Here is a 21,185-nt window from a genome sequence, read left to right on the forward strand (position 1 = left end):
TCTGTTGCTTGTGAAGCTCGCACACAAGAATTTCACTCACATGTGCTGTACCAATGTACCTGCACATGTGATGTGACAATAAAAGTGATTTGATTTGATGTTAAGCAGAGAAATCCAGAAGGACGAATCTTGGTGAATTTTGCAAAGAAAAAAGAAGAAGATTGAAATAGCTGTGGTAGACATGTAGGCCTACCTCAAGAAGAGGGAGGGACAGGGTAAGGGTGGAGTAAGGTGCAGTCTTAAAGAGATAGGACACTGTAAGTTGGTATCAGGAAAGTTTGTAGCCAAGCAGCATTGTTTGTATATGTGTTTTTCTTGCTGCTGTTACAACCAAGGTTACGTCCACACGTACCCGGGTATTTTTGAAAACGGAGATTTTCCGTTTTCAAAAATACCCGGGTACGTGTGGACGTAGCCCAAATTTCCCCTTGTGGGACAATTAAAGAATTATTCTATTCTATTCAACCCTGGCCCTTCGATACAAGCAGCACACTTGTTGCTTTATGTTCATGTTTAAGTTAGGTCACTCAGAGAACTTTGACCTGTGACTAAGCAAAGACAAGGTGGAGATGAGTTACCTTTCACTGACGGAGTTGCTGTCATCTTTCGGAAATGCGCGAATTCCTTACTGTAAAAGAACATGTATGTTTACAGATGTACATTTTAACGTCGCTACATCAGCTCGCTTGACCTTAGGTTAGACTTAGCTTGTACCAACAAATGTCCCATATTTAAACTGTTGTGAATGAATTGTTGGCCTATAATCCGCCAAACACATCTCAGACTTATTTCTCATGAATGATATTAAGTCACTTTGAGCCAGAAACAACATTTCTGTCACAGTGTAGAAGCTGCTGTCAGGTTTTGCCAAAGTCACTTGTACACGTCCATTACCCAGATAAGATATTAAAAATGTTTTCTTCACCAGAGATCTAGCCAAAGCATATTGATTGTCTGAAGATATGTACAGTGATTAAAAATGTAGCACAGCCGATGTACAGTGCCATACAAAACGGTTCATTTCAGAAATCCTGTCGATTAATCAATATAAACACAGATACTCGACATAAGAGATACAGAAACATCGGCCGGCGGGACTGACCTGAGCCTAATGGGGTGCCATGGCAGGTTTCCCTTGTTGCCGATTCCCCGGTCAGGGCACACGGCCACAATGGCGTTCAAAACGCGGGCCATCGTTACCGTGGACTGACACTGTACACTCCCGCCACAGAAACGCCGGAAATGACGACGATTGCTTCTCTTTTTTTTCTCCAACTTTATTTCAACAGAAACCTTTTTTAACAACAGCAAGCATAATACATGGAGAACACAATGTATTATTGTAGTGCAAAATTATAATACAGTGGAACAGTATGTATAATTAAACAAATAGGATAGAAATACAGGTTAAAAGGGGGACAAAAGCGAGAGATGCTTTGACGCCGAATAATTAAAGAGATTAAAAATATTACAAATATTTTTGGTTTTTAAAGCTTTCTTGTTGTGAGAGGAACAAATTGTAGTCAGAGATCTAATTCTTTCCTGAAAGGGGAGAAGTACGGTTTCTTGTTTGAGAACTTACATTTAATGGTGAAATACATCTTTCACTTTATTATTAGAATAGAATAGAATTTTATTTCGAACATGCAAATATAACTGAAATAACAAGAGAAAAAAGAAAAACAAAACAAAACTTAAAAATCATCAAATTTTCATGTATATATTTATGTCTATAGAATGTGTGTGCTCGAAAAGGAGTAGTTTACACTTCTACGGTTCCTACCCCCTTTACCCCCTTACTGATCAAATAAGTGATGATGATGATGATGATGATATATAGCGACAACGGTGTAAACTCTGTGCAGGAAAATACTATTGTACGCAAATTCAGCTTTTCTTCACTTCCAGTTAAAGTGAGTTTAAAGCGCACCGCCATATACTGCCCGCTTGTGGTCATCTTACAAACAATGTAGCATGCAGAAGCTGCATGTTGCATATAATGATGCAAGGAGAATCCTTCTTAGGATACCTAGAGGGTCTAGTGCCAGTCAGATGTTTGTAGCTGTGGGTATTTGGACTTTTACGGAATTTAAAGTTCACTTTTAGAGAACGACTGGACGGCTCTAGAAACAGTATAATTTTAGCACACACAGATCCGACAGTGAGCCATCCTTTTAACTATGGAAATAAAGTCTGTCAATAAAGACTGAATTGAAATTGAATTGAATTTATGGATGCGGTATTTGGCGAGGAGTAAAATCAGATTCATGAGGTAAAAAGCTCACTAGAGTCAGTATAACCAAATAAAAACGTGTTTTGATTACAATAAAAACATGGTACAAATTTTGATAAGATGCTGTAAGAGATGCAACTAGTGATATCTCTCCATAAAATCTGAGTAAAGGTACACAGCCAAAAGTAAATGCGAGCAGGTCTCTGGAACAATCTTACAAAAGGCGCAAAATGTGTCTATGTCACTTATATTTTTAAAGGAAGCTTTTAACAGGGTAAAATCTATGAATTAGCTTAAATTAAATCTCATTTTGTTAGTAAGGAGGATTTTTTGTTACAAAGACCAAACCTTTTTCCAGTCAGTGTCCTGACAAAATGAGTCCAGAATTAAATGGATGGAGGAACAGAGATAAGTGACTCTTGAAAAAGAGACCCAATCTTGGCATTCACACCTTTACAAGAGGAGAATCAAATCTGACCTAAAGGAGACTCTTTCAGAACAGGGCAAGACATGAACAGATGTGGGGAGACAGTGGTATTTCTAAACAACATGGATAGCTGAGATGGTATGGCATCAAAAACAATACAGAACTCCTTTGGGTGTATACCCAAAGGAGTTCTGTATTGTTTTTGAGTAATTATATAATAATCCGGCATTACTGAATACTTGACTTACAAGAAGAATCCCTTTATTAAACTCGTTTTCAAAGAATAGTGACTTATTCTTGTATAGAATGTTACAGTTGTTCCAAATATAATATCTTTGTGGAGAAAAGTTATGTTTATAGATCAAAGACCATGCCAAAAGAGCCTGTTGATGAAGGTTTGAGAGTTTAATTGGGATTTTCTGAATACTGTTAGTTGCAGAGGATAATAAAGTCCAAGCCACCCGAACATGAAAAGATATTGACGAGAGATGAAAGATGACTGCTTCTTCTTTCGGAGAGCTATACGGCTTGTCTTCTTTGTGAAATAACACAATTCTGCTGAAAACATTTGCATTTTTTTTTATTTAGTCAAAAAGCTGCCATCTTAAAGTACATCAAAGTCAGTCCTAAGTATGAGGGTAAAATGTAAAACGCTTACAACTGACGAGTGGGTGGAACCCCCAAAATCCAAACTCAACGAAACCTGCTGAAATTTAGCTTGAAGTACAAGTGTTCAGCTATCATGCTACAGCCAGAGCTAGAGTACAAAAACATATTTTTACAATGCTTACCAAAGATATCTGACATATTTGATGACAGAAATCTTTATGTATGTGGTAATCTGATGACAGAAACCAATGCAGCAGCTCAGCAGCTGTATTTACAGGAGTCTCTCCACCTCAAATTATGGACTAAAAGCATCTCATACTCCCAGTCATCAGATCTCAAGTGTTCAGTGAGAAGCTCCATAAGAATCATCATTGTTGGAAAAAAAAAATCACGTGACCTCATTTTCATCCTATCAGATGTGAATAAAGCTTGTGTAGAGATTCAAAGAACAGTCTGACAGTAAATACAGCAGGGACAGCAGTGCAGAGACTCGTGGATGAAGAGATCACACTCCACACAGAACACACTGTGACACGATGGACAGCTGAACATCTGGAATGTCACAGGTATGCAGACAGAGCAAATAAATAAAAAGCAGATAAAGACATTATACAATTTTTACAAGAAAAAATCTAAATGAATCCAGCAGGGCACAAAGTGTCACAGCAACTGAAGGCGGGCCCCTGATTTCACCAAAACTTAAGTTCTGCCAGCCAGCACATGTGGGTGGAAATGTGTGCTGCTTAAATCTGTAAATAATCAAGTAGTCTGCTGACTTATCCTATCTGCATTCATTCTCAGATGGGTATAAATTTATATTTACATATACTTTAAATAATTATTTAATCTTTAAAAAAAACAACTAAATATACATATAATAACAACAATAATATTGATACAAAAGGGGCAGCATGGAGACACTTATATAATTATTATTATGAACTGAAGATGATGGCACAAGTCACAGTTTTGACAATTTCACAATGAGGTACATTAAAATTGTTCAAATTTTCAAAGATGCAGTTTTGTGCAGGTTGGTGAAACTATCCATCTTCACTCCTGAGAAAGTCTGTCTCTCGCCTTATTAGCAAATACCTTTTGTGAAACAATTTGCCTCTGTTTAAACATCTTGTGTTTTTCTGAATGAAATGTGTTTGTGATTGTTGCAATGTTTTTTTTCTTTTTTTAAATCTGACAGCATCCCAGCTTTGTGGAATTGGGTTTATATCCTCCTGAGAACCGAGGAAAAAAGGAATCTTCCTGTTGAACTTGTTGTGTCATTTCCTTGCTCTTTGGAGTGAAAAGATTCCACCCAAACACATGAGATATCTATGGAAAGCCCAGCATATCCTCTATTTAGCACATCAGGACTTAGTAGGGTAGCTCAAATAAGTCAAAAGATATAGACTAAAAACACTCTACATGTCCTCCTGGTTCTTAGGAGGACATGTAGAGTGGTCATGGTTTGGGATGCAGACAAATTTCAGCAAGAGTGAGATGATGGCTATCCACTGTATAAGGAAAAAGCAAAAATCTTGCAGATTCTGCATATTCATATGCAGATGCCTGCTGTATGAGATTGTAGGTGTGTTAATATATAAAACTGGTGAACCTCATGGCAAATTTAAAAGAACGGGTAACTATACTGGCTTGTCACAGACCACATTTCCCCCAGTCTTCGACAGAGATGCTGATCTTTAGAGCAAGCCAAACAGAAGCTGGATGTTATATTTCTGAAACATTTTGTGAATTAAAGCCAATATTAAAGTGTGTCTTGTTATTCGCATACCCGTGAGCAGAAATCACTTGTAAACCTCGACAAATGACTCAATTTACACAGCAAAGACTGAGGGCAGTTGACTGTGACAGGCAAACTGGCTTTTATGAGTAAAACTGGAAGTTCATTTCACAACAAGAATAACACTGTGCTGTGCTGCACAGATATTCAGCCACTTACACTTTTATCCTTCAGCTCTGCTTGACATGCCTGACAGAACCTGAAACCAAACCACAACAGTATAAGACATGCAGTGAAACACCATCTGCATCTCAATGTGAGAGTAGATCACAGCTACCTGTCTCCTTGGAGGTTCTCCACTGGACTCTCTACAAAAGCTTGGAGGGGGAAGAGGTGGTGAAAGGATCTGGCGAGATGGGGGGCCGACACCAGAGTCAAACCTTGGAGATAAAACAGCACATAGGCCAGTCAACACACAACAACAAAAAGAAAAAAATTTTCCCCATCTAATCCTTTAACTGAACAGTACATACCACACACTTTACACTCCACGGGAAGCTCAGTGTAAGTGGCGTGGCACTGTGGACACAAATATCCTCCCAGAGACAGACCTGGACCACTGCTGCTGTCCAGATGACTGGACAAACACAAAGACGAGCGTCAAAACAAATATTCATTTTAACCTGCAGTCTTAGCCATGCGGTTAATCGCACTGCTTTCTACTCACGACATGCTGAACGACGGCTTGGCATCCTGGTCAGTCACAGAGGCAATGGTATGCTGAGGAAAACCTGAGCAAACACAAGGTTCACATCAAGTGGATTCAGTGAGAATGACTTACTTTTTTTCTCCAAATCTTAGTTCTGTTTCAAAGGAATCATTTCAAAACGTCACCACAAGAAATAGCTATCAGAAACTCTGAAGGATTTCAACACTAATCTAACCATGAACAGCAACTTTCACAAGAGCTTAGAAGAAGCATTATACAGACACACAAAGCCACAAAAGCATACAAACACAATTCTAAAGACCTAAAGGTTCATCAGCACATAATAAGATCAACAGTTTACAGATGACACAGAAATAACCACTGCTTTATTTTGAAGGAAAACATCTCCAAAGTCTAGCAGCTGAAAGTGAGTCAGATTTGCTGATGCAGTGAGGGAATAAAACAAAGCAGAACACTACTTAAGAATCACCAGAGCAGCAGCAAGCACTGAAGCTTAACAGAACAAAGCTTCTGTGTTTAGACCTGCTGACAGCATGTACCCACACTGTACCCTGGACAGTTGGACAAGTGCGTTACTTTTACTGGTGGCCTCAATATTGGACGCAACGTACACAAAGAGCTTAAGTATATGAGAAGGTGAACGTGACACTTCCAGTGATTACTTGGGGTTCACCAGTGTCACTGGTTTAGTTCCATTGTTTTTATTAATAACTTTGATCCACAAGGAAATCCTACTAATTCCAAAGGCTTTTGCTGCAGCTGTAGGTAAGTGACGGGAGAGGAGCTGACTGAATACCAAGAGATGGAGACAGCGTCAGCATACTCACCCATGCGGATTAAAGAGCATTCAGAGGAGGAGCTGGCAGGAGGTGGTTTGATGTGAAGCATCAACAGCTCTTTGAAGTGGCTCTCATCCAGGATCACGTGGTACGAGCCACCTGTCTCTCTCGTCAGCACTGTACATACCCGGACCTCTGCTGACAGACCGATGACAGACACCCGCACCTTCAGAGACTTCAGGGTCTGACGGAGGAGATGGAGCACAGAGCTGTCTCTGGACCTGAGCTAACTTGTCTATAAGATAATCAATGGACTGATGACTCTCAGCACAAAAAACAGAGTGGCTTCACCTTGATCAGCTCATAGATGTTGGCTGGGTCACATGTAGTGAGACTACTGAGGATGATCAGGATCTCCCGGCTCGTATGTCCAGGCATGTGCCTTCACACAGAGGCAGACAGCAGCTCAATGACGTCTCACTACAGAAGCTAATCAAAAACAATGACTCTGCTAAACCTACTTGAGGGTTTGTATGGCCAGGTTGAGGGAATTGTAGAGGGACGGCTCTCCTACGCAAACAGTGTCCACAGCTTTTTTCAGAGCAGTGATGTGCTTCTTTGGATTTCCTGGTGATGCCGTGAAACAACACACACAGTACATTTGCATTACAGAACAGATGACGTGAGGTTTAAAAAAAAAAAAAAAAAACCCCAAAAAAACTAACACTGGCACTGGCACACTGATGCTAATTTAAAAAAAAGAAAAAAAGAAAAAGGTTTAGTGGCAAACCAAAAAACATTGGTTCAAAGAGACCAAATGACAGATACCTGCCAGATCAGTCAGCTTCTCAGCCCTTTTGTTCTTTGTGGTGATAATACCAACCTACAAAACAAAACACAGCACAACTCACTTACTAGCAGTCACTCATTAGTCTCTGGAAGTTTGCTGAACATCCGCACACAGCCGAGTGTAACCCAGCAGCAACCTGGGGCCAATGCTGAAACTCTGGCACCTCCAGTGGACCCGTAAGACTGGCTTCGAAAGCATGTCAGGACACTCATATGTTAAACCCGACATATACAGATTAGAAAGCATGTTTACAACCCGGTCAACCTTCACGGACAGGACGTCTCTCCATTAGAACTGCATGTTGGGCCATTTCCACCAGGGTCTGTCACCCTCACTAATCTAAGACACCCAACTGTCTTTGTGCATTTTTATAAAATTATCAGGTGTTGCTTTGTGGTAGCATGAAGTCTGTGCTCCAGGTTGGCAAATCAAACTTTTTTTTGTCTGTCACAATCAGCAGGCGTATAAGCTGAGCAGCCCAGCCTTAGAGGGAGCATGAGGAATTCAGTAGTTTAGGAGGAGCTAAGAGTCAAAAGGAAACTAACTGGATTGGGCATCTGAGTAAAAGTATGAAACCAGTGTGTGTTTGTATACAGTGACAAGGGGCAGAATATGACTTATGGCATACCTGGCTGATGGGATTTTGGTCAAAATATTCATCAACAAATACTTCCATGAGCTGAGGAGGAAAGAAGAGATGAGATGAGATGGTTAGCAGACAATCACACTGTGTAGCTGCTGGTGTCCAGGGAGACAGCTGTGCTTTACCTTGAGAGTAGAGGTGAGGCGGTTTGGTTTTAAGTCCTGGTCTTCCATACTACGCGAACAGTCAATCACCACATACACGTGACGCATCTGAAGTACAAAACAACCTTTAACATCTTGACTTTCTTTTTCAATTTTTTCAAAAAAATAGATGTTATGCACAATATTAACCAGCGGGTATGTTGGGCTACAAATATAGAATGTGCAGCAGATCCTATATTGACATGAGAGCTCAGAGGCCTTGGCTTTGTGCTACGACAGGAAACTTCTCATTCATTTCAGGTTTATTTATAGAGCACCAAATCACATAAACAGTCACTTCAAGGTTTTAAACTGAAAAGTAAAGATCCAGCAGCATTCTGCAAACACATGATATTATACAGATATACACACAACTACTCACATATTTAGAATAATTAGTTAACTGTGTGTAAATTTTCTATGCTTTATTTCAGAGTGCTGAAACAGCACTCCACTTCAATAACGAACCACAAAAAGTGTTAAGCATGTGGGAAACACAAGGCTCTGCACAACTCACCATTCCAAGCCTCACTTGCCCATGGCTCTCTATCACCCTGTGCAGCAAAGAAAGCATGAGATGAGGAGCAGGAGAAGACACAAGCATTTTCATCATGGGATGGATAGACAGACAGACAGACACAAACACGCACACCTTTTCCGTTTGGACTGGTACAGAATCTCTTCCACTGTGGCTTTGAGTGAGCCTGACTCGTCCTCCTTCAGCACCTCCCTGAGGATGAAACATATTCCACAATAATCCAGGGAATGACGACACACAGCTCAAGCTGCAGATGCACATGGCTGAGCAGTCTCACCATGTCCTCTCATAGCCCCCTTCCCAGCGCTTGGCTCTCTCTGGTTCTTCATCCATTGTGTTTGGCGGCCAGAAATTCAACAGACGCTCCCAGCCAAATCACTGCCAAACCAAGTACACACATTCGGTACTACAGACTCACAATAACTCATGACACGCTGCATTAAGGATAGGACGTATGGCCACATTTCGGTTATTGCTCATTCTGCATTTAACCCATGTGCCTTGCTTAGAAGCACAGTGGCAGTTATCGATTACTGTAGATTACCTCGGTGACTAGCTACCTTCTAGGAAGTTGGCGGTAAATAAAAACATGTTAATAAAAACCCCATCATCAGACCAAACAGCACCTTTACGTACGGGTCGTTATCAGCGCCACAGACCTGCCTGTAAGTAGAGTCAAACTAACAGATGTTGTAAGTGCAGTCCGCTGAGCCACAGCTCTAGCTAGCTAGTCCGCCTGCTAGCTAGCTAGCTAAAAGTCCTGATAAATCAGTGATTTTCATGCAGTTCAAACAACAAGCATGATGCGGGACTCACATCATGCAGTTACACAGGACTATGATTTTAAACACCTTATAACTTACTATACTAACTAAACAATAAATATAAACACTCACCAACTCTGACTATACTGTAACGCAAGCTGTGCAACAAGACTTTTCCTCCGGATGGAAACGGGCAAAGAAGAGAAAGGATCCGGTGACATACTATTTATTATTATCGTAGCATGATGGCCGCGGCATTATAATGAAAGGTTACACAGTGTCATATACAAACAAATAGCTTTGTGATTTTACATCATACTGTACATATCAGGGAGAGTGCAAAAATCAGTGGGAAAACTAAAAAAATGACAATGCTTAATGGTAGTTTAATGCAGTACATGGCAATTGTTAGAAGTTATTAGCGCCCAGATCCATGAACATTTATGCTATGTGCTAATAACATAAGCTCTGCGCCCATACTAAACAGTTTTCCTTTATATCCATCATGCCAAGGTAATAAAGTATAGAAAAGTTTACTTCAGAACAATCGAAAGAATAAAAATAAACATTTACAAGAGAACATGCACAGCTACTCCGATACCGAACAAATTTATAAGTCTCATCTTAACTGTGCCCACAATTATGCAAAACATTTCGGATCACAAGAGAAAAACAATAAAGTCTATAAACCTTACTTGTTTTTCAAAATTTTACTTGTGGAACTGAGAGGTAAAAAAGAAAGAAAAAAATCCACATTTTATTTATCCTTTTGCTGTAGAAAAACTCTTACTTGATTGGCTTATAAAAATGCATTTCATAGGCAAGAGCATCACTATAATAATAATCATACAGGAGTTCATCATAAACTGGACAGTTCAGTTCATAGACAGGGTCTTGGGTTGAAGGTTCAGGGTCGACGGTCATATTCACTGATCTTTCTCTTGATGTGCGACAGCTTGGATCTCAGATATTTACACCTCTTCTTCTTAATCTGGTATTCTGATGACTGTGGACAATACATAAGAAAGGTATTGTTGTTTGAATTCTTTACACACAAATTTCACTGCTGAGAATGTGAATAATAACCTTACCTTCTTGAAGTCCTTCAGCCTGTTATAGTCCCTCAAGGCATCCTGAGATCAGATTACATATATTAGTTGGCTAAAGAAGTAAGCATCATCCCAAATTCTCACACAGAACTTTCTTTTATACTAAAGTTTTCAAACCATTTCTAACACTTTATTACTAGATTTATTATTTGATTTTGAGTAGAATTATTTGAATATAAGCAAACACATAATGGATTGCATTTTTATAGTGCTTTTCTAGGCACCCAAAGTGCTTTACAATTCCACTATTCATTCACTCTCACATTCACACACTGGTGGAGGCAAGTTACAGTCTTAGCCACAGCTGCCCTGGGGCAGACTGACAGAAGCGAGGCTGCCATATCGCCCCTCTAGCCAACACCAGTAGGCGGTAGGGTAAAGTGTCCTGCCCAAGGACACAACAACCAGGACAGAGAGAACAGGGGGATCGAACCGGCAACCTTCCAGTAGATGAGCTTCCCAATTCCCCTGAGCCATGGTCGCCCCAACATATCAGTCTTATAAAGTTTCCTATAAAACCAGCCACCTCGCATCTGCTGTTAAACTGTTGACAGTTAGAAGCTAAATTGTTGCCTTGCACTGCAACTTGTACATTCACAATGAAATTGAATACAATGTAAATTTCATCAGATTTAAAATTGTAGGATTAATTGATGGCAAGACTTTTTTGAACAGTCTTTAGGAATGGAGTCTAAAACAAACCCCCCACCCCCACCCACCCCCCATTTTGCTGGTTCAGAAAGTAAGGACTGAAGTTAACTCAGAAGGATAAATTCCAGTACTGAATTTTATGCCTGTGGCACATATTCCAGAATATGTGAATATTCTTTTGGTTAAAACTTTATTTGTGAAAAAAATTCATGAAGTCATTACTAGTTAAGGTTAAAGAACTAGTCAGTTCAACAGAGATCTGACTTTTTGTCAGCCTGCCTAAAATAGGGGTTGTTATTTTCTTTAATCTGAGATGAATAGTAAGATATTCTAGCTTTACAGGGTTGTTTTTGTTTTGTTTTTTGTTAAATAGAGCAGCAAACTCTTTTTCCAAGCTAAATGAAGATCTTCTAAATAAGTGACATGCCATTTCCTCTGTAACTTATGGGTTATCTGCTTTAAGGTGGACATGTGTGAGTCATTAAAAGGAGTCACCACTTCTGATTTGAGGCTTTTTTTTCCAGAGGAGCTACAGTATCCAGAGTCATACACAGTTAGAATGTAACACTATTAACAAGATAATCAACCTCTGTGGGAGTAGAGTTCAGGTAGCTCCTCTGCATTGTGCTGGCACATATCATTGAAGAAGATAACAGTGGAGGAATTATATCCTTTCACTAAGTTACAGCACTTTCAGAAAGACATCTACTGTGTAATATTGTAAATCTAAATATTATAAAGAAATGAACAGAAAAAAAAACAGGTTTTTCTGGGAAGAATGTTATATGTCATATCGTTAGCTTCATAGCATAAGTGCCTAAGTCATTTTTTGGTCAAATTGAGATTTTTGCCTAACTTTACTCCCCTACCACTGCTGCATCATCCTGTCCGTCTGCCTATGTCATCACAAAAAAATGACTTAGGCACTTATGCTATGAAGCTAACGATATGTAAGAAGAAGATCCAGAGTGTGCTTCAAGTGGTGGGTGGGCTCGTTTACATTTTGAGTGAAGCCAGTTGGCTCTAATTACAGTTTAAATGCTATGTCATTTTTAGTATCTACATGGATGTTTAAAATAAATAACACACTGTAAATATTTTATCTGAACTGAAATCTAAATCACAGTCATTGTTAACTCATTTTGAGTGTTTGGTTTTTGTTAGATACTCATTAGGTCGCTTAACTGTTATTGTCTGAAAATTGTTTGTGTAGTTTTCATTGGTTTCTGTTTTAGATTTAGTTTTTTAAAATTATTATAATATGGAGAATACTTTTTAAAAAGTGCAGTTTTAATTTTTATTTCAGTTACTTGAAATGCCTTGTGCTGGTTAAGTATAAAAACCTAGGGTACGGCATACATTTATGAAATGTAAGACTGCGTTCTTCCATTTGCGCAACATCTCTAAAATTAGAAATATCCTGTCTCAGAGTGACGCTGAAAAACTAGTTCATGCATTTATTACTTCCAGGCTGGACTACTGTAATTCATTATTATCAGAATGTCCTAAAAACTCCCCGAAAAGCCTTCAGCTAATCCAAAATGCTGCAGCAAGAGTGCTGACAGGGACTAGAAAGAGAGAGCATATTTCTCCTGTTTTGGCTTCCCTTCATTGGCTTCCTGTTAAATCCAGAAATGATACATTAAAATAACAGCCTGCATTCCATCGAAATCACTAATGAGATGTTATGGCACAGCAAGAACATTACTAACCAAAATAACAACGTAAATAACGTTTCAACGTCCCTCTTCTCAGCTGTTTCTCTTTCCCTCTTTCTTTCTCCCCTTCTTTCCCCCAGTCAAGTCTGTCCCGTATTCAGTAAGTGAAAATAAAATAAACAATAAAAGGTGAATCAAATGGACCATTACGGCAAGGCTGGGATGGTCAATTTGGTAAAGTAAATCCGTTGGGCATCTTTCTTTGCCTTTAGACAATAATTCTGATGGCAAAAGAGCCAAACGGGACAGGCAAAAAAAAAAGAAAAAAGGGTGGACCAGCCACCTTCCCTTCAAAGAACCAGACAGATGCTGCCGCCCTTACCATGAACTCTGGACTGCCATCAGAATGTCGGTCCAGTTCTCGGTCCAGGTCGGCCAGGTCCTGGTTTATGCCGTCCAGCTCAGCCTGTAGGTTCTTGTATTCTTGGTGATCCCTATCAAACTCCTGTTTGTAGGCCAGACGCTCTTGCTCATCCAAAATGGGGGGAAACAAACTATATGCAAGAAGACAATTCAGTACATAACCAGTAAAACAAAAGAGATACGAATCAGTCAAGGTCAAAGATAAAGTTCTTTATTACCAGCTTTGATCTAGAAATAGCAGATTAATTGCAATCAGCTAATAACTGGCAATGGAATCACATGCACTCACACACTGAAATCTTCTTCCTCTAGGTCATCCCCAGATTCCACACCAGTGTCGTAGTCCCTCAGCCTGGGCTGCAGGCCTCCCACATAGCTGCTGATGTCAGAGTCTCTGCAAACAGGATTTACTGATTCATCCATTTTTGCAAAAGCCTTATAAGTATCTGCCATTAAAACAAACACACTTGAACCCTTGTAGCATGTTTACAGAGCCAACTGGTCTCAAATATGGTTAATATGGTTCCCCATTATCCTTCAGCACCTTAAACTTCAAAACTTATGGATGAGCTGACCCATCAGAGATGGATCACTGTGATCGAGTGCTACTACAGAGTTATGTGCACCTCTTCTCTTTGCACCAGACCTCATTTCAAATTTGGTACAGGGACACTGATCGTTTGTTGACCTGATTTGAACAGAAGTATCCCCGTCTGACCAGCTGGAGTTCCCTCTACACAGCACAGGAAACAGTTTCTGCAGCAGCTGAGATGTTCATCTTCGCAAAGTTGATAATGATGCACTTTTACACAACCATGAAGAACAGTTTCTTATTGACCCACACTCACAAATAAATGTATCTTCATTGTACATTTCTATTTGAAATGTTATTATTTTCTGTGTTTCAGTGAGTGTTTTTCACTACAGCACCAACAATACAATATAATACCAACAATCCCTTTTCTTGGGAATTTAGCGACGTTAAAAATATAATCAAAGAGGCTTTGGTGGTGGATTGTAAGTGTCATGGTCTGTGTGGAGTTATGTTCTCCCATGTCTGTTTGGGTACTGTGTGGGGCATTTTCAATTTGTCCCACAGTCCGAACACACAGATTGACCGTAGGTGTGGGTGTGAATGTGAAAGTGAATGGTTGTCTGTCTCACTGTGTTAGCCCCATCATAGACTGGTGACTGTTCAGCGTCTACCCCTCCTCACCAGCTGGGATAGCAGGTGCCCCACCCAGAAGTCTCCAAGCTGTTTTATTTTAGATGAACTTTGGTGGTTTACAGAGGAAAATTGTGTAACTAACTCCATCAGGCCACAGTCCTGATCATGTGAGCCCCCCCCCCCCCACCGCCTCTGCACCCCACCCCAGAACATTTAGTCCTACAAAACTTCATTTACAAAAACAGACTGACAGTGATGCTGCATGTGCAAAAGGTCAGACACCCAAGGTAAGACTCTATCATGTTTTAAGTAAACAAATTATACACTGTTCAGTCATTTCAGTAATTTATTATTCAAGAATAAAAACCCAATAGAGCTGCTAGCATCACTATATCTGTAAAAAACAAACAAAACAAAACCCCAATTCCCCCAGTGCTTAATGATACCTTTTCATAACAATGAAGAACATGCTTACCCTGGTAGGTATAGAGGCTTGTTGTAGTCCAGCTGGTCTAAATAGTCTCTAGAGGCCCCAACTTTATCGTTATGGTCATTAACAAACACCTCTGGATCACCAGACACGTTGGTCACCTGAAGCAACAAACATAGTCAGCCTCAGAGTTTCTACAATGCCAGATTGAAATTAAAGGGACTTTTCCAAATGATGAGCAGTTTAAGGGTGGAAGTGGCTCTACAAATATTTTGAGTTTAGGTTTAAGGTGAAAATACCACGATTATGTCATCAAAGATTTTTCACATTAATGAGTTTCGTCCCATATCGTTAATGAGAGTGCCTTATCATAACCTAATGAGATACTACGCTCATACTTGAGGTCATGGAAACCTGTTTCCTCCATATGAAGCAAGAAGCATCCGCAGGGACCAACCGGTTCCTCTACTTGTCCCTGTATGTCTGAATACCACAAATACCTTCACTATTGTCAACAAGAAGTCTTAGTCAGTGCCTTTAACCAGCACACCTGATGAAATCTCAGGCCTGATGGTGCTACTTGGAAAGTACACAGCTGGAATTAAAGCTACATGGACATAATACTCAGATACACATTTTCCAATTTTATCACTACCATCGGAAGACAGGGAATAAATTAATTAATCTGAACATGTGAAAGATCTAATGAGTTAATGTTTAAAAGAATAAAAATATAACAACATGCTGTTTCACTTTAGATGACATCACAGTGACACCACAGCACATCATGCTGAAACTAAGAGTGGCTAAACAGACCACACCCAGAAACTACAGGTGAAACCTCCTCTGCCCAGTGTCTCTCTCACCTGTCACACACACACACGCGCACACGCGCACACGCACACACGCACACCAATTCTCAGCTTTTGTAACAAACAAGTTGTGTAATTTCTGAAGTAGTAGTAGTGGTTAGAATCTGCAGCCAATTACATGAATTATGCTCCTATGCATCTTTATTGCCATTTACAGTGCTGTTAGGATGTCCCAGACTGTTTTAATGTTCTTAACAGTCTGTTTAGAGATTACACAGATCAAAACCAAGCATTCTGAATAGTGGATAAGAGCAGATAACACATTATCACCCTGCAACTGACTTTAATGTTGTGGAAATTTTAAAGGTGTGTCAGAGGGGAAATTTTAAAGCCCTCTGACACACCTTAGAGATATTGTGTGTTCCAGCTCTTGACTGCAGATCTGTGTCATGTTTACAGTATTTAAAATATTCAAAAATATTCACAGAGAGTTGGAGACTGAGTGGGGAATTTGTTGAGCTGACCTGATATATTTAGTTCAACCTTAATTTGACTGAATAAAGTTACGCTGCAGCTGATACAGGCTTTTGCTATTTAGTAAACAGGTAAATGCGATGCTGATGTCAACACAGTCACACACAGACTCACCCACTCCCCGACGCTGTTGTGGTGACCAACATTGACAACCTTGACTTCCTCCCAGAGAATGCGTTCTGGGCCCCAGCGCCTGATCTGTTGGCGAGTCTTGACCGCAAACACGAGCAGGATGATGAGGGCAACAAACACCAAAAAGCCCATAACCACAGCGATGGCCTGCAAGAAGCACAACCAAGATCATGGAGCTGAAGTAATACCCATTATCAGGGATGTAAATGACAGGCAAGTTTCACACATTTCCCTAAAAATCTCAATCTTATAACACCTGCCACCAAACAATGAGTTGGCCAAAGGACATTTGCAGGTACAAGTCTGCCATGAAACAATGATTCCAAATTCATGTAGAACAAACTGGGTTTCCAGTATCACTACATGTACTAGTTGGTTTCCAACGGCACACTTGCTCAGTTCAGCTGATTGCTGCTTTAGTGCAAAAATGTGTAGAAACACACCCAATTCCTGATCACCAACATGTATTCTGCTGCTCAAGATATCTCCTGCCCACAAGCGACAGTCAGTGACGCCGTTTCTGTCAGGGTTATGGTGATGTTTGCAGTTCTTACAGGTAACATTTAATGGCGTCAATTTAACAAAAATAAGGCAAGCAAACACTGGTGTTCAGTATTTTCCCCGATTTAAGAAATGTGAAAAGTTTGGAGCTCAATTGCACCAGTCCCTGAGTGCACCCAGAACAAGCTGATTTAGTACTGAAAGAGGGGCACACACATTTGGCAGGTTTTTGTTTCTTTTGCTTTTAATAACTTTGAAGTAGACGAACACATAAAGTTCCAATAAAATGAACATTTGCAGACTTTTCTCTTCCTGACACCACTCAGTTCTATTGCATTTTTCTTCTAGTCTTTTGAAGTCGTAATTTCATCTTCATGTGTCCATTAACTGCGAGTTTAATTTACTGCTACCTCTCTGGCTGAAACTAAACAAACTCTCAGTATACACAGAGAAAGGAACTACACAGAAACCGCACATCCTGTGCCAAAGATCCAACCACACATTATTAGAGAAAAAGTGTCTCACCTCTTGGGGCTCCACCACGCAGTAATGGTAAAGGTATTGGTTTAAGAAGAGGCCCTGGGGCTGGACCTGGTTCTGGAACTGGGCACACATCTGTACTACCTGGTTGTAGTACATAGACCCCGTGGACTGTGCTGTTGGATTTATCGCCACCAGGTACACAATAGTGGCAATAATCATCAGGAATGCCAAGATGGCGCAGATAATGATTGATGCCAGGTAGAACTTTGATGAACGGGCAGTACCTTGCCTTGACACAACCATGATGAATATAATAAGCACAGCTATGAAGGTAATTGCAGAAATGGCAATGATAAAGCCTTTGCCAGATCTGGGATCCATTTGTGTTCCTCCATAGCCGGAATAGGAACCACCATATCCACCACCATATGAGCCACCATACGCGCCCCCATAACCGGTTCCATATCCACTGCCATATGAGCCTGGCATGAGACCAGTTCCGCCCCCCATGAGACTCATTTCGTAATCCCAGGCCAGTGTGGAGGCCACACAGGCAAACACAGCCACACACATGATGATAATGATGATGCACATTATCTTCATCACACCAGGTGGTGAATTCCAGCGATAGAAGTGAAGCACCTTATTTCCAGAATAATAGGAAAATGCTGGGTTGGACATGACTTCACTGTGCCTGTGGCTGGAACAGAGGAGAGAAGATGAGTTGTGGTCATTGTCAAGACATGGAAAAGCAAACACCAAGTACTGATATAAAAATAGCAAGGCTACCCCAAGAATAAGGTCTAATATTGTCAATGTTTTCATCACAAGGGCAACTTCTCATAATGGTGTGATCTACTTCACGTCATTGAAATGAACAGGTTATCACTTTGAAAAAGAAAATCCTCATGTCATCTAAAACCCAACTAAGCCAAAGCCTCATTGATGTCCATCACACATTTTCCAAAGGCTAAAGATGATTTAAAAAAAAAAGTTTATTAGGGATGGATGCGTTTGTCAAATAGTTAACAAGAACAACAAAAAAAACTTGGTAGAACTCAAGTTTTTTTTAATACAACAAATTGTTTATACACTAATAAGCCAAAGATCTATGGTTTGAGCCCAAAAGGTGACACTAATGCTGTTGGGCATCTGACGTAAAAATCGAATCAAACGTGAATCGGCCCACTGCAGCAATGCCTTGTGAATACTGGAGCGCTGGAAAATGGCAACTATGAAAACTATGCCAACAGTCGGGTGACAATGAGAAATAGTGTGGGATTGAACACAGACTTTACTAACAGGAAAAGCACGCACAGCTAAAGACGTCAGAAAGTCCGGCGCGGAAGCGGTTTACCTAATAACAGAAAATATGCATTCTGTGGCCCTACAAATACAACAATCCAGTCATTTGAATTTTGGGTGGGGGCCACTCCTTAAAGAATACTGAGTTAGTTCCCAGTGAAAATGAAACTTTTTTTTGGATGCCTTAAATTGCAAGGAAACATTTTTGTCATGTATTTGAAATTAATGTTAGAATAGAATAGAGTATAATAGAAAAGCCCTTTATTGCCATTGCACATGTACAATGAAATTATGGGTGCTCCATGTCAACTATGCAGAATAAAACATAAAGAGTAGGACAGCAGGAATAAATAACAAACAGGATAAATATATACAGTCAAGAGGAATATATACAAAACAAGAGAAAGCCACAAAATAGAAAGGCATAACTATTATTACCAATTGCCTGAATTTCATCACACAACCTTTTACGGTCTTCTGATGCCTATATTGAAGCTTTTTTAAACGTATTACTGGCAATTTAAAAACAAGCAAACGCTTGCTCAAAAATGATGAAATTTGTCACTTTTGTTATGTGAAAATCCTTTAAACCTTACATTAATTTAAAATCATTGAATTCTGAGGCTTTTCTTCGAACATGTCTACATTTCCAGAGGTTTATTTACCATAAACACTGCACTGAGCTTAAGTCAGCTGAGTCCATAAATGACTAGATGAAGCAGGTGTCTGTGCGTAGTGAATGATAAAGGGAATTCAGCTTACCGTTTTTTGCCACTGTGGTTGCTGTGTTTGTTGCTCGGCATACTTAAGGTCAACTTCCACTCACTCTAGTAGGACAACACACAAGAAGCAATGAGCATTCAAAAGCTTTTGTATAATGTCATGTGTCAGACTAGTTTTCCTGCTGAGGCACATACCAGCTCTCAGCCTTTTGTTACAAATGTGTGTTTGTGCAGATTTCCTAGCTCACATGATTTCTTTGTTTTTCTTGTCTAAGGTAACTGAATCAATTATGTGATACATACTTTTCAAAAGTCAACACTTCAAATTGCGTTTGATTTTCTGAAATGTGGGGCTAGGAATGATTAGAAATGATTGGCACTAATATTCATGAAGTGCCTTACTTTGACGCTTTGTTAAAAATGATATATTTTATGGTCATCTCAAACGATGAATGCGAAAATCTAACAAACTAGTGACGTATCAGGGGACCAATGTCTGGCTATGGAAAGCACTACGATGGAAAACAGCGCCTGTGTTTATGAGGAAGCCTGTTAATATGGTGGCCATTTCAGATTAAAAGCAGCTGTCTGAGCAGATAACACTGATCCATTCCATCACTTGTAAACTGACTTTAACATCAATGCTCATCTCTTCTACTTCAAACTGTCCGTAAACTCTAGTTACACCTTTAAGAGGGACCTACCTGTGTGATGATCGGCGTCCTGCTGATGAACACAATACACACTCACTGAAATACGAACGCAAACACTGTGCTCGCGACCGCCTCCATCCACAGCGCGCACTCAGGTAGCAATGAGACGGGCATATAGGCGTGTGCTCGTCACGTGGTCGCCTCCTCCTTGAAACAGGACTAACCTGTCCTCAGTGCCAGCATCTTCTGGAAACAGGCAGAAGATGCGTGTACTCTTCCAGGAACTGTTTGAGCTTTATTTCCAGTGCTCTTAAAACCAGATTATAAACAAACGAACTCTCAATCTGCTCCACTTAAAATAACAAACATAATCTCTTTTGAACATCTATTTATCCCGCAATTTCGACAAAAAGCAGGGTTACTATCAAGAAATGCGAATCCCGACGTGCCAGACTTGATCTCTGGTAAAATGCATACATGCACTAATTCGATGTACCTGAAACCTGAGCCGATGTCCCCATCCCATCTTCCTACTGTTGTGAAACTTGGTAGGACAAACAGTAACCTGTCAAACCTGTTCTGCAGGTAGAGCTTCTGCTCAGTGCACCGCTGTGAGTCCAGCAGCCACCTTGACCCCTGCATCAGTAGACCACTTCTAGTAGCCCGCATGTTTCTTTGCTTTTTGGACACTTTCTAGCAGACACACCTTGAGAAAATATTCTATTCCTTTACCCATTTATCAGTGTCACTGCTGTCTTTGTATTCATTTTCATTTATACAAATACTCTTACTTAACACGTGAATGCAGAGAAACTCTTTGTTCAAAGTCCATTTTAAATTTGGTGTGAGTGACAATACTGAGTTTTTCAGGAACAGCTGCTGCAGGAAAATGTCGCTGGGTCTGCTGTTTTTGGATAGCTGTTAGTTTATTCATCAGAGTAGCTGCAAAATTAAAACCCCTGGAAGCAGAACTTATTACCAATCTTTCAATGGGCACCGTTTCAGGTAGGGGTCATGGGAGTTGGCATAAGGATTTTTGGCACCAAGAGTCATATTGTGTTCCTTGAACAGAGTGGTCGGCTTTAAAGGTTTTCCCATGAAATGAACAGTGAGTAGAAAGCAACAACCTGACACTAAAGGAAGGCACTGC

General features: G+C 40.1%; 3 protein-coding genes across 4 annotated transcripts in view; all 3 read right to left on the reverse strand.

Annotated features, from left to right (window-relative positions):
• Nucleotides 1-1,262, reverse strand: part of dhfr (dihydrofolate reductase) — a 17,025-nt gene extending 15,763 nt beyond the window's left edge. The window contains exons 1-2 of the mRNA XM_005745828.2: nt 1,103-1,262; nt 579-628 (exon numbers count right to left, since the gene is read on the reverse strand). Of these exons, the coding sequence (XP_005745885.1) occupies nt 579-628; nt 1,103-1,194 (142 nt within the window). The 5' untranslated portion in view covers nt 1,195-1,262. The remainder of the gene's footprint in view (nt 1-578; nt 629-1,102) is intronic.
• Nucleotides 1,263-3,223: 1,961 nt separating this feature from the next.
• gtf2h2 (general transcription factor IIH, polypeptide 2) lies at nt 3,224-10,168 on the reverse strand. Of its 2 annotated transcripts, none has more exons than XM_005745830.1 (15): nt 9,587-10,168; nt 8,968-9,068; nt 8,805-8,882; nt 8,670-8,706; nt 8,135-8,221; nt 7,995-8,045; nt 7,345-7,399; nt 7,038-7,143; nt 6,868-6,958; nt 6,565-6,760; nt 5,735-5,798; nt 5,541-5,644; nt 5,345-5,447; nt 5,227-5,266; nt 3,224-3,821 (listed from the first exon to the last, which is right to left on the reverse strand). In XM_005745830.1, the coding sequence occupies exons 2-15, from the start codon at nt 9,021-9,023 to the stop codon at nt 3,711-3,713; spliced, it is 1,179 nt and encodes a 392-aa protein (XP_005745887.1). In that variant the 5' UTR covers nt 9,024-9,068; nt 9,587-10,168; the 3' UTR covers nt 3,224-3,710. The 2 variants fall into 2 exon arrangements, with proteins under 2 accessions (XP_005745887.1, XP_013769488.1); XM_013914034.1 differs by lacking the exon at nt 3,224-3,821 and adding an exon at nt 3,849-4,598.
• oclnb (occludin b) lies at nt 10,167-20,176 on the reverse strand. Its single transcript, XM_005745829.2, has 9 exons — nt 20,087-20,176; nt 19,423-19,487; nt 17,398-18,055; nt 16,354-16,518; nt 14,939-15,054; nt 13,585-13,689; nt 13,255-13,426; nt 10,546-10,587; nt 10,167-10,460 (listed from the first exon to the last, which is right to left on the reverse strand). The coding sequence occupies exons 2-9, from the start codon at nt 19,461-19,463 to the stop codon at nt 10,362-10,364; spliced, it is 1,398 nt and encodes a 465-aa protein (XP_005745886.1). The 5' UTR covers nt 19,464-19,487; nt 20,087-20,176; the 3' UTR covers nt 10,167-10,361.
• Nucleotides 20,177-21,185: the final 1,009 nt, after the last annotated feature.

The sequence above is a fragment of the Pundamilia nyererei genome, unplaced genomic scaffold (genome assembly GCF_000239375.1).
Source record: "Pundamilia nyererei isolate P.nyererei 1_Seehausen unplaced genomic scaffold, PunNye1.0 scaffold00167, whole genome shotgun sequence".
Lineage (NCBI taxonomy): Eukaryota > Metazoa > Chordata > Actinopteri > Cichliformes > Cichlidae > Pundamilia > Pundamilia nyererei.

Coding starts and splice junctions, on each gene's coding strand:
- gtf2h2 (XM_013914034.1), bottom strand. CDS start 9,023: ATGGATGAAGAACCAGAGAGAGCCAAGCGCTGGGAAGGGGGCTATGAG. Junction 8,707..8,804: donor TACCAGTCCAAACGGAAAAG/GTGTGCGTGTTT, acceptor TTTGCTGCACAG/GGTGATAGAGAGCCATGGGC. Junction 5,267..5,344: donor GAGAACCTCCAAGGAGACAG/GTAGCTGTGATC, acceptor GTTTGGTTTCAG/GTTCTGTCAGGCATGTCAAG.
- oclnb (XM_005745829.2), bottom strand. CDS start 19,463: ATGCCGAGCAACAAACACAGCAACCACAGTGGCAAAAAACG. Junction 16,519..17,397: donor GCGTGGTGGAGCCCCAAGAG/GTGAGACACTTT, acceptor TGCTTCTTGCAG/GCCATCGCTGTGGTTATGGG. Junction 13,690..14,938: donor AAGCCTCTATACCTACCAGG/GTAAGCATGTTC, acceptor TCCTGTTTGCAG/AGACTCTGACATCAGCAGCT.